The sequence below is a fragment of the Sinocyclocheilus grahami genome, unplaced genomic scaffold (genome assembly GCF_001515645.1).
Source record: "Sinocyclocheilus grahami isolate Dianchi unplaced genomic scaffold, SAMN03320097.WGS_v1.1 scaffold286.1, whole genome shotgun sequence".
NCBI lineage: Eukaryota > Metazoa > Chordata > Actinopteri > Cypriniformes > Cyprinidae > Sinocyclocheilus > Sinocyclocheilus grahami.
This window is the reverse complement of record NW_015505465.1, coordinates 885,658-897,873: the sequence shown is the minus strand read 5'-3', so window position 1 is coordinate 897,873 and position 12,216 is coordinate 885,658. Positions and strand designations below refer to the sequence as shown.

Below are 12,216 nucleotides of genomic sequence, written 5' to 3'. Positions count from 1 at the left end.
ACCCATTAAATATAACTATAAAAAAGATAACAGTAATAAAAGTATTATTGCACTTTATTTCGTTTTTTTAAATAAAATAATATATACGTTTGATAATACTATTCTATTTTTAAATAAAAAATGAGTATTAAATAAGTTATGTTATAGTACACTTAAAAAATACAATGCTAATATTCACATTTTCTTCTTTTTTCTGAATTTTAACATTTTCACATGTAAAATCAGCAAGCTTTTATGAGTTCAGTTCGAATGAAAATCTTATACAGTATTACAGTTAGTCGTTCTAAAATGGTGATTGTAAATTAATAGCTGTCAACCGTGTCTGTGTGCAAATGAGTGGTCTGAACTTACTTACCCAGCACATTTTTTATTTTGGTTGCGCATGTGCACCTGCTCACCACTTAAGTGCACTCCTGGCAATGTTTTGTCATCCACTTGATTTTAGTTAAAAATTGTTTTACTTACTATTGTGGTCCTTTGTACTTCTTTTCTGAGTGCAAAAATATGCCTATAAAGTTTCACTGTCATCTTAGTAATCGGCCTATAAATAATGGCAGGACATCTACTGTAACTGACACTTTCATAGTCTGCATCCCTCTCATCCTGAGGACAATCAAATCCTTCAGATACAGTCCCAGTGGAGGAGCCCTTTGAGATTATTTGCACTTTTCCTTTTGACCTGTGGTTGCTCTGTTGTAAATCATGACCTTTACTTTATTGTAGTCTCCCATTTATGTCTCTCCTTTTCCAATGAAAGCTAACAAATTCTCCTCGATGACGCCTCTGTCTGCATCTCCCCCACAGGCCAGCGAAGAGTTCGGCAGCTGGCTGAGAACACACGCTACTTAAGATCTCGGCTGAAGAAGATGGGCTTCATCATTTACGGCAACCAGGACTCTCCAGTGGTACCGCTCCTGCTCTATCTACCTGGGAAAGTTGGGTAAGCAGCTCCTAAAGCCAGTGGCCCGTTCGGATTACCAATTCTGGCCTCGTCCAATTCGCACAACATGTATAAAAGAGCATCAGTTTACACTATATAATCTCCAAGCTCGCATTTACACAAACCCTATTTAGTCTATTTGAAAGCCTTCAGCTTAGATCGCTGGGCCAGCGAGAAGCAAAACATTGTTTCTTTGTGAGCTTTTTTCGTGTCTTCTTTGTGATTAAGGACAGTTTCCACTGTCTGGTCACTATAGTAATCCTTCTTTGAACTTGTGAACCTGCCCACATTTTGGGCTGCCAATAAAACAACAATGCCAGGCTTACATCGGGTTACAAAGGTGATAGCTTTGAATGCCATGTGGAAAATGTACTGACTGCTTGAGGACACCCCAACAAAAGCTGCAGTCATCTCCACTGGTCATTCCAAAGGCGGCGATGTGGTCTTTTCAAGAAGACGTTGGACCGTAGCCATCTTGGATGGTCTGGTTGATCCATGAATCAGTGGTGAGGAAAAAAAACAAGAGAGGCAGAAAGAAAACATGACATGCGAGAGGCTCATCACTGCACAGGCGTTTCAGACTCCTCCAAAGATAACAGCTTCCTGGCACACCAACAAAGACGACGGCAGCTGTGAGGCCTTTTAAATCCAGCTTTCACTCTACGTCGTCTCTGCTGACAAAGTTGAGGCCTACTCTCCTCCTCTCGCTCTCAATCTTTTCCTCCTCCATTATACCTTTCCCTTTGCCTTTCTCTCCCTGTCAATCCATTTATTTTTCTCCCTCTTGGCTAATGCAAATGACAGTCCAGCTGTGCGGTTTACAATGGATTTCCCTTCACTCAAAGGGTGAGGAAAGGTAGCAGACAGTGCAAACTCTGAATGGGATTCTCAACAGCTTTACCCTGCATAAAGTTTCTACTTTAAATTCTAGATATGCTAAAAGTTTGTAATGAAGATTGTCATACTAAGAGCACTAATAATGTCTGGAAGCTTGAATGTAGAAAACACTTTTGGATAAGGCATGTACTGCTTTCAGGATTAGCTTGAAAACCTCTGCCTGTTATATACCATCAATCATGACATCGATACTAAACAGCCCTACCAAAAAAAAACTAAAAAACATGAAGATGCAAGTTGTTCTAGAACATTTGATTGCTTGGCAGTAGTACATTTGCTTGTGTGTGTGTGTGTGTATAAACTTCACTAAAATCCATAGGGATGATAAGCCAAAAAGTTGTTAATCATCTGCTCACAGGGCGTTCTCACGGGCCATGTTGAAGAGAAAGATCGGCATTGTAGTTGTAGGTTTCCCAGCTACACCTATTACAGAAGCCAGGGCTCGCTTCTGTGTGTCTGCCGCCCACACCAGAGAAATGCTTGATAAGGTAATAAACTACAACACCCAACATCTCATAGACCTATCTATCTCTATCTGTATTCTTTGTTGTTGTTTTCGCACACTGTTAGTGTTAGACTTTTGTCCAGTGAAATAAAAATTAGTGTTGAGGCACAAAGAAAAATCTGTAAACATAAAAGCTGAAAATCTAGTTTATTTCCAAAGATTTCCTAATAGGGATGCACTGATATACAAATTCTATGTGATACATATTGACAGAATTATGTTATGATATATGGCCAGTATTAAAATTCTATACTCTTTTGTCTAAATAATGGAAAAATAAAACATTACAAAAAATTATGTGAATGTAGGCATTGCCAAATTAAAATGAAATGGGGATTTCACTTTGAGATTGGGTAAAGATTACATTGAACAAGTATGCAATTATTAGTGTTTTTACAGATTAATTTAGATTGAGCAATAGATTACGATGAGATGATGTACTTTAAATGTTAATATAGAGGAAGCATGCACAATTAAATATCCCAAATTTGACCAATATGATTTTGGTATGGTATTTGGTAAGCTGTACATCTTTGATTGAGTAAAGAATTGGCTCAAAAGAGTAATTCGTTTGAGAATCAGTTGGACTACATGGGTTGCGATGAATGACACTGATTGAACACCTCTTCAATTTAATTTTAGATCAATTGATTTAGTGCTTTTTACAATCCAAAGCAGATTTAATGCCTCAAAAAATGCCACTGGAAAGTGCAGCAGAAGTGACGCAACTCATCTCAGACATATTCCCAACAAAAAAAATATATATAGCAAGCTCTGATTTTCTTAGCTTCACATTTCACTCCATGTTCTTCCAGGTTCTCCAGAGCCTTGATGAACTTGGAGACGACATCAAGGTGAAGTTCTCCCGTCACAGATCTTCCTATCGACCAGAGCTGTATGATGAAACAGACTTTGAGCTGGACAGCTAATCACTCATCGTCATCGCTGTGAGTGTGAAGGCTTGTCCAGAGACTGCCAAGGTGTGAATGCCTTGTTCGTTTTTAGAAGAAAAAGTGTCCTGCAATTCCACACAGGACAGTTCTGCTTTTCCAAAAAAAAAGATGAATTTTTGTTTGTTATTGCTTTTTCAAGTGTGTTTTACTGTGAGGCATTGATTTTTACATGTATATTTTGTAAAATTATATTTAATTGGGTTTTTTAACTGCTGTTTCACAGTTTTGAGAAGTTTGTTAAAGGGGTCATATGATGTTGCTAAAAAGAACATTATTTTAGTATTTGGTGTAACGAAATGTGTTTATGCGGTTTAAGGTTAAAAAAACACATTTTCCACATACTGTACATTATTGTTACTCCTATGCTCTATTCTGAAACGAGTCGATTTTTACAAAGCTCATCGGTCTGAAAAGCGAGGTGTGCTCTGATTGGCCAGCTATCCAGTGCGTTGTGATTGGCCGAATACTTCAAGCGTGTGGCGGAAATGTTACGCCCCTTACCATATTGTGATGCCTTGTCCCGGCCGGAGCGACGAGACAAAAACATTATAACCCATTATAAACGAGGCATTTGTTGGATCCAGGAGGAACATAATTACGGATTATAATGACTTATACTGTCTTTTTATGCATTGCGTTGCATCGCGCCATGTAAACATAAAACCATGTCTGCATTTGTGATCAGAGAAATGACAAACAACAAGCGCTACTCTACACTGCTCAAAAATCGTGTTTGAATCGTCGGTGGCAAATTCTTTCAATATAAAAAACGTACTTACAGTCTGTGAGTCAGAACAGCCAGCACTGTAGTCTACTCTCCCAGGATCAGGATCCTCCATAAAATGAGCTGCACACATCCGAACATTTGGGTTGAAATATTTGTTATGCAAATCTTCCCACATCGTGACGTAGACATGTGGGGGCGTGTTAGAACGAACCGTTTTAGGTAGGCGTGGTTGACTCTTAACTTTTATAAAGAATATCTCTTTGGATTTAAGACTTTAGTCTTTGCAACTTTACAGATCTTCTTTATGCACCAAGAGCTTGTAACACTTCAAAGAGAAAGGAAACATTTTTATCGCATCATATGACCCCTTTAAATTATTTTGTCCTCAGGGGATTGTGGGAAAAAGGGAGGGGCCGTGTTTATAGAACGTATATCAAAAGCTGCTCTAAATATATCAAACAATTAACTCCCTTAACACTGACCTACATCAAAACTAGCTTCGGATAAGAAATCCCTTGAAGTGGCCCTATTTGTTTTTTTATCCTGCTGCTAAGATGGACTGATGAAAGAGCTCCATTCTGTGCTGGATTATGTGTTTGTGTGATCCACAACTACATTGATTGAAAGAGATTGAACAAGGCTGGGTGTTTCAGACCCAGTGCAACTCATTCACAATCATTAAACATTCACGCATTGCAGCCCTCAGCTCCAAGTCCTTCAAATTTACACTGACGTGCATTTATTTGTATTTCATGTGCAGGAAACTACTTCTGATTATAAAATAATAATAATAATAAAAAAATATTTATAGACTGATTGTACTTGAAAATCATATGTTTGCTTGGAAAGTTTGAAAGGGTTTTCGTGTCATTTGTTTGCATATTTCAGATGCAGAACTTCTGTTCATTTGCTGGATTTTAGATTTTATTTCACTCATATTTTCTTCAGAAATCAAAACACCTAGTTTGACCGTACCTAGGACTGGGCACCAAGAAAACTTCTCATTCAAAAACAGTTACACTTTTCAAAAAACACCAGTTCGGTTTGGTGTTCTCTGATTTTCAAATTAACTTGAGTCGGTTCTTTTTAGTGAATCAGTATCCTGCAGTACAACCAATGCAGTCCAACTGATTCCCAAACAAATGACTCCTTTGAGCGGGTTCTTTTTAGTGAATCAAACATACAGCTTACTGTCCCTTGTTATGTTATACTCTTCCAAAGTTCAAAAGTACTTCGTTAATTAAACGATTGGAGAATCAGAATCATTAAGAGGAATCAGGCACAGAACTTACAATTTCCATCCTTAATTATGACATGCCACCTCCACATTCACATGGTCTCTATAGTAACTGTATTTACCACAGTAAACACCAAAGCATATAGTAACTACCTCTTTGACTTTCATTTGCTGCAAAATTATTTGTGCTAACAAAAAGTAGTGTCTGCACATGTTTTACCAAATTCTCTGCTTTGAATGAGACAAAACTTAATTGTTACATTTGACGCAAAATCGCTGTCTGAGCGCTGGAGCTCAACATGCCAAATATGTTGCACACGAGCCAATATTCACCTTAAACTAGTAATTAGTAGAGAGATGCACATTCCGCAGGTGTGGGGTAACCACTTGATTAATGCTGGGAGGAATCAAGACGGATAGTAAATGCTACAGACAGATGGGGTCTAGTCTGCACTTGTTTCACTTATGTTTGAAACAATGTTTGTTATTTCAAGAATACCAACACCATAGTGATGAAGATTTCTCAAGACTGAGGTGAGAAACTGGGGAGATGTCTTGGGGACTAGACTCATCGGACAATGCATGTTTTTGTTCTAGCTATTTCAGTGACACAGTGGGAGTACTTGTTGTTGCACTGGAAAACATTTGCAAACAGATGGAAAACAACATTTATCAACCAAGGTTGTGTTACTAAAAAAGACATCCAATACAAATTCATAGTGGATGAGCTCTTCTGCCTGTCAGAAATTTACTTTTTATTAAGGGGCAATTTTAAACCTTTAAGGATGTTTTTTTATTACCAAAATTCTTTCCATCTGTCATTTTATGTATATACACCATACCAATTAAAACTTGTGAAATATAATTAAAGATATTAAAATATTATTGCAATTTAAAAAACTTGTTTCTATTTTAATATATTTTAAAATGTAATTTATTTTGATGGCAAAGCTGAAAAAATGTAAGTCATTACGCCAGTCTTCGGTGTCACATGAACCTTGAGAAATCATTTGATCTGATTTGATGCACATTTCTTATTATTATTACTGTTGAAAACAATTGTGCTGCTGCTTAGTATTTTTGTGGATGCCTTAACTGCCACTTTTGATCAATTGAATGCATCTTTGCTGAATCGAAGTATAAATTTCTTCAACAAAAAAAGGGGAAAAAAATAAGAAAGAAAAAAACCCGACTGACCCCAACATTTTGAATACTTTTGTCTTTGTATGTATATATATATATTTTTTTTGTGTTTATCATGCATGAAAACCAATACATATTAGCTACACATTCACCGTCACAATCTATTCTGACAGCTATAGGTCACTGTAATATCTGCAGAGGCTCAAAACAACGACTAGACTGACCTAGAAGAATAATATCTATTGTGAAATATCTCAAATATTACACAACAGGTTAAAACTGTGGAGGTATTTTAATGTCTGTGGTATTTTTCAGTGCCATTTTTTTTTACCCCAAGCCCAGGTTATCTGACCCTGGTGTTAAGAAATCCTGCCTTCACTATTGTCTTTAAGGTGGTGTGATGTAGTCGTAAAAGATTTGGGCCAGCAAAGGATGAATCCTAAGCTATCACTTCTGCAAGGTACGTAAACCCAGACTCATTCTTTGATTATTGACATTTTGGAATTCTAACAGCCCAACTTGGGAAAAAATCCTTGTTTATATGAAAATCAAGGACGGACACACATTTCAGCAGAAGCACACAAATACACATGCACACGCAACAGGATGGGCCTCTCTCCATCAGTTTACCCCCACCCTGTGTGTCAGAGGGTCTAGCTGGTCTGGAGAACAGATGTCAAGTCTCCTTCCATCTCCTTGCTACCAATGCAGCAATGTGCTGCTCCAAGAAAACATCTGTCTAAGTATTGACCATCAGCAAAGGGGCCCCATGAATTGGCTCATCCACCCTTTGAAACTCACAAGACTGTGTGCCACTCTAACTGCAAAGGTATTCTGAACCCTGCCAGATTCCTCTCCCTTTTACTCCGTGCTCAACAGCACTAAATGAGATCATTTTTAAATGTTACTGAGATGTGAAGTGTACAATACTTTAGCTCTGCATACCACCTTTTCATCGATGCAGATTTGTATGCTTAATCAGAAGGTAGACAGTCCAAACAAACATTTTTGAAAGTTCAAGTATTCTTGAAAAAACACAAACCCCTTTGAACCACGCAATACGCAAGTTCAGGACAAGAGGTACAACATTTGTCGCACTTTTTTGATGTGGGCTCTCAGACGACCCATGAAGAACAAACAAATGCAAATCGTGACACACCTCGTTCCCTCCGTCCTCACATTCCTGAAAGTGTGAAATTTGGAAGAGGTAAAGAAAGCCTTATATTGTTACATCACCTCTCAGCTTAGAATCTACAATAAGTTCATTAGCACTATAATCACTCAAACAAAGGCAAAGCCAATAGGACTTTACAAACTCTGACCCATTAATCACTTTTAATTAGTGTTTTAAATTGAATTAATCACTTAAATCCCTCAAGTATTTTGCAGAAATGATGTAGAGTTGAGCAGGTTTTGTTCTAATTGCAAAATGCATGTTTTATCTAGCAGCATTTATTAATGTTACTATAAAGAGTTTGCTCAAAATTGCCTTAAATTAGGTTATTTTTTGTAAATTGTGTCCTCCATAGATTACAAGCTTTTTATTTTTATATTAAACTTGTTATCAGTTGAATGGATTTTCAAAATGAAAAATGTTGCATGATTTTAATAGAGAGGGTCATGAGTTCTGAATTTTAAAGAAGATACAGATTTATTTATTTATTTTAACATTTTATAGTAATAATAGTTTATATGTTATGCCATCTAAAATGTTGGTCTGGCCTGCAAAATGTTATCTCTTCATCTTTTCCTCATCCACTGACAGATAAAGACATTTGGTACGTGTTCTGCTGATGAGTGCACTAGTGTAATGGGACATGAAGGGTTAAATCGGTGGGGAGGGGAGGTGACAGCAAACCAAAAGAAGAGGGGGATATAAAAACACCAAAGGCTTCGTGGGCACGAGTCTGGCTGTGTTTGTGCTGGACTAAAGACACACAACGACAGAAGGGAACACACGCGGACACACACTAGTCTTGAACTGTGGTGTCGTGTGTTATTTGACAGCGCGCTTTTACGCAGAAGGTGTGTGTGGATACTCTTGCGCAAGAGCGGCTCATACACCCTCCTAAGGACAGAGCTCAGATGAGTTAGTCAGAGGAGGAACTTTGGATCTTCATCACTCTGAAGATGGGCTTATAGTGAACTACACTTAATCCTTGAAGACACAGTGGCATTTGGAGAGGATGACAGCACTTTGCGCAATGCACCGGAGCGCAACAATGTACCCAAAGTTTTATATTAGACGTGAAGGATAGACCACGAGGATTTGAAGTGGTTTGAACTCGAGACTTTGTTGTTTTGTTTTATTTTTTATTTTAAAACAGAAGAAGAATGCTGCAGGTTCTCAGAATTGTGCTCTTGTGCCAGTGTACCTGATTTACCTGCGCACAAGTAAAACTCCAATGAAGAAGTAAAACTTTTTATCTCAAAATAGAATCTACTTTTGCATTTTATACTGATGCTCAATGGAATGGTACATAGCTTTGGAGTTTGTGGGACTTACTTTTTTGCTTTTTAAAGGAAATTCAAGTTATTTTTGGACATCGGGGGTATACCATTTTTAAGATCAGGAGCTATAGATCCCTCATTGATCTGATCCGTTTTCAAACGGGGAGTGATTGGGCTTCTTTGAGATCATTTCTAGCCACTTACTCTTTTTCCCGTGAGTATTGCTCTTCTGGACCCCGAGGTGGCTCCGCAGTGGTGTGGCGGCTCCTCGTCCGCGGCGGATCCGGAGATCGGAGTGTCTGCAGCGGCAGGAGGCGACAGCGGAAGCCCGGCAGCAGCGGCGGCGGCGCAGGGTCCTAAGAGTGCTCGAGTGAAGAGGATGGTGCGGCTGGCGGCGGAGCTGCTGTTGCTGTTGGGACTCCTTCTTCTGACGTTACACATCACGGTTTTGCGGAGCAGCCCGCTGCAGCACGGAAATGACACCGTGAGCTCGGAGCAGGTGGCGGAGGTGAGTTTTATGAAAACACGTCCAGATCTTATTGTTTTTCTCCAAAAATCAAAGTTGTTTTATTTTTGCTTCAATAAAATGAATTGCAAGACCATTACGATTTTTTAATCACAATTATATATTTGTTTATGTTTATCATATATATATATTTTTCCTTACCATAATGAGAATTTGTGGGGGAAATTTTAAAGAAAAAAAATCATATGGCAAAAGAAAACACAAAGAAAATTAAATCTATTTTGTTGTCACTGAGAATATATTTCATTTGACTGGGGGTTGACATATGACTTTATCTTGACTTTTTATTTTATTTATTGTTTATATGTGCATTACAGTAAATAAATGAAAAATATGAATATGTTTCACCATCTTTGCATTGCACTGATCAATCGATCCCCTGATAGATAGATAGATAGATAGATAGATAGATAGATAGATAGATAGATAGATAGATAGATAGATAGATAGATAGATAGACATGAATAGAATATGCATACACATTGTGACGGTAAAACAACCATAACATCATTATTTGTAATGTTGCACAGATTTATGCACCGTTTTGAATCTAGTCAGTTAGTTTTGACATAGCATTCAAACTGAGCTGGGGTTCAGCCAGGGTCAGAGATGTTCTCTTTCTCTCTAGTTGACTAGCTGCAGGCTATCATTTATCACCACTAGTTCATCAGTGTCACTCAAGTATCCTGTTAATATGTTCTTGCTTCAAACCATGCATTTGCCCAGATTAAAAAGGGGGGTTGGGGAAGCCAAATATAGACTAAATGTGTTCAACACATTGGTGCACAACATTAAAATAAAGCAGGGTGACTTTCAGGGCTACAGAATACATTCTCAGTTTAGACTGTCCTTTAGTGCCGTTAGCCGAGATTAGACCTGGCTTTAATGACTCTGTGCAGATTTCAGCTAAAAGTGTTCTGCCATCTGTTTATGGAGCAAGTGCAATGCTCCCAGAGACCGGACCAAGGGGTCAAGAAGGGTTTGAGATCATCAGGGCTTTGTTGGGTGCATTAAAAACCCTGCGGCTGGCTTTTTGATGTATTTTTAGCATGACACCGAGATGCCTTTGTCAGTCTGCAAACATTGGCACAACACCATGATGAATGTGTGTTTATCCACTATGGTGGCTCTCTTGTAGAGGAATAGCAGCAGCAATGTGATTCAGCTGAACAGTTTAATGATATTTCCTTTATTATGTAGTTCTCCAACAGCTGTTTGGATTTTCAGAAGCTGAAAGCTAAAAGTTTGAATTTGAACAGTCTGTTACTGGTTTTACTACAGTCAGTGGCTGCTAAAGGAAATGAAGGAATCCCGAGTGAGTCTTTACAGTTTAGCCCTGGAGGTCAATTCTGTGGTTTTTGTTACGGAGAGTCTTGGGACAGAACTCACTTTTCTGGGAACACGTTTATGACACACGGCTGTTGAAAAAATGTCTGGAATGTACACAGAATGTGTCAAACATCACCAGGTTTGAGGAGAGTTGGGGGCAGCAGTGAAGGTTGGAGGCAGAAGCTATACTGTGATATTTGCATACATCTTGCATCTGTTGTAGCATTGTGGGTATGTATTGACTGTTTTTAACAATATCTACGATTGCAGATCATTATTTGGGGACAGTGTTATGTGGGGAAGCCGTGGCCTAATGGTTAGAGAGTCATACTCGTAACTCAAAGGTTACAAGTTCGAGTCTCCGGTCCGGCAGGGATTGTATGTGGGGGGAGTGAATGTACAGCGCTCTCGCTCACCTTCAATACCACGACTGAGGTGCCCTTGAGCAAGGCACCGAACCCCCAACTGCTCCCCGGGCGCTGCAGCATAAATGGCTGCCCACTGCTCCGGGTGTGTGTTCACGGTGTGTGTGTGTTCACTGCTGTGTATGTGCACTTTGGATGGAGAGCACTAACTGCAGAGCACTAATCAGATCATTATTTGGGGACAGTGTTATGTGGGGAAGCCGTGGCCTAATGGTTAGAGAGTCATACTCGTAACTCAAAGGTTACAAGTTCGAGTCTCCGGTCCGGCAGGGATTGTATGTGGGGGGAGTGAATGTACAGCGCTCTCGCTCACCTTCAATACCACGACTGAGGTGCCCTTGAGCAAGGCACCGAACCCCCAACTGCTCCCCGGGCGCCGCAGCATAAATGGCTGCCCACTGCTCCGGGTGTGTGTTCACGCTGTGTGTGTGTTCACTGCTGTGTATGTGCACTTTGGATGGAGAGCACTAACTGCAGAGCACTAATTCCTAGTATGGGTAACCATACTTGGCCACATGTCACGTCACTCACGTCACTCAAGTGCCTGGTGATGGCCAGTTAAGCCCCACTGGCAGTTTCTGATCTTGAAGAACTTAATGTACAGATGCAGTAGAGAACCACCAGCACCTACAAACCTTTAAACATAAACATCATCGATTATTACCTTTTTTCTTCTCTTTTTTTATTATTTAATCTATAGGATTAACAGTGTCATGAAAATTGTCCAGTCTACAAGAAGTTGTGTATTTCCTCAGATAATGTCAGAAAACAAATATTTTACAACTTGATATAGGTGTTGCATTGAAAGGCCTTTTGCACTTTGTGTTTAACATTCGTTTCCTGTCCAGTCTCCTGGGAAGACCCCCTGAGAGGCTTCTAATTGAATTGCTGTCATGCTCCTTAAGCAAAGGGAATGAAGAGGAAGCAGGAGGTGGAAGAAGTCAGAAATGTGCCAAAGAATCCTGAAAAAATATTTTTTTTTACAAAATATTAAGCAGCACAACTGTTTTCAACATTGATAATTGAGCACAATTGATAAAAACCGAGCACCAAATCAGCATATTAGAATGATTTCTGAAGGAT

The 12,216-nt window shown here is 39.0% G+C and overlaps 1 protein-coding gene across 2 annotated transcripts in view; it reads left to right on the top strand.

The window, feature by feature from the left end:
- Positions 1 to 3,533, top strand: part of sptlc3 (serine palmitoyltransferase, long chain base subunit 3) — a 29,649-nt gene extending 26,116 nt beyond the window's left edge. For both annotated transcript variants that reach the window (XM_016292496.1, XM_016292497.1), the window contains exons 10-12: positions 805 to 940; positions 2,196 to 2,325; positions 3,158 to 3,533. In XM_016292496.1, coding sequence (XP_016147982.1) covers positions 805 to 940; positions 2,196 to 2,325; positions 3,158 to 3,271 — 380 coding nt within the window. In that variant the 3' untranslated portion in view covers positions 3,272 to 3,533. The remainder of the gene's footprint in view (positions 1 to 804; positions 941 to 2,195; positions 2,326 to 3,157) is intronic.
- Positions 3,534 to 12,216: the final 8,683 nt, after the last annotated feature.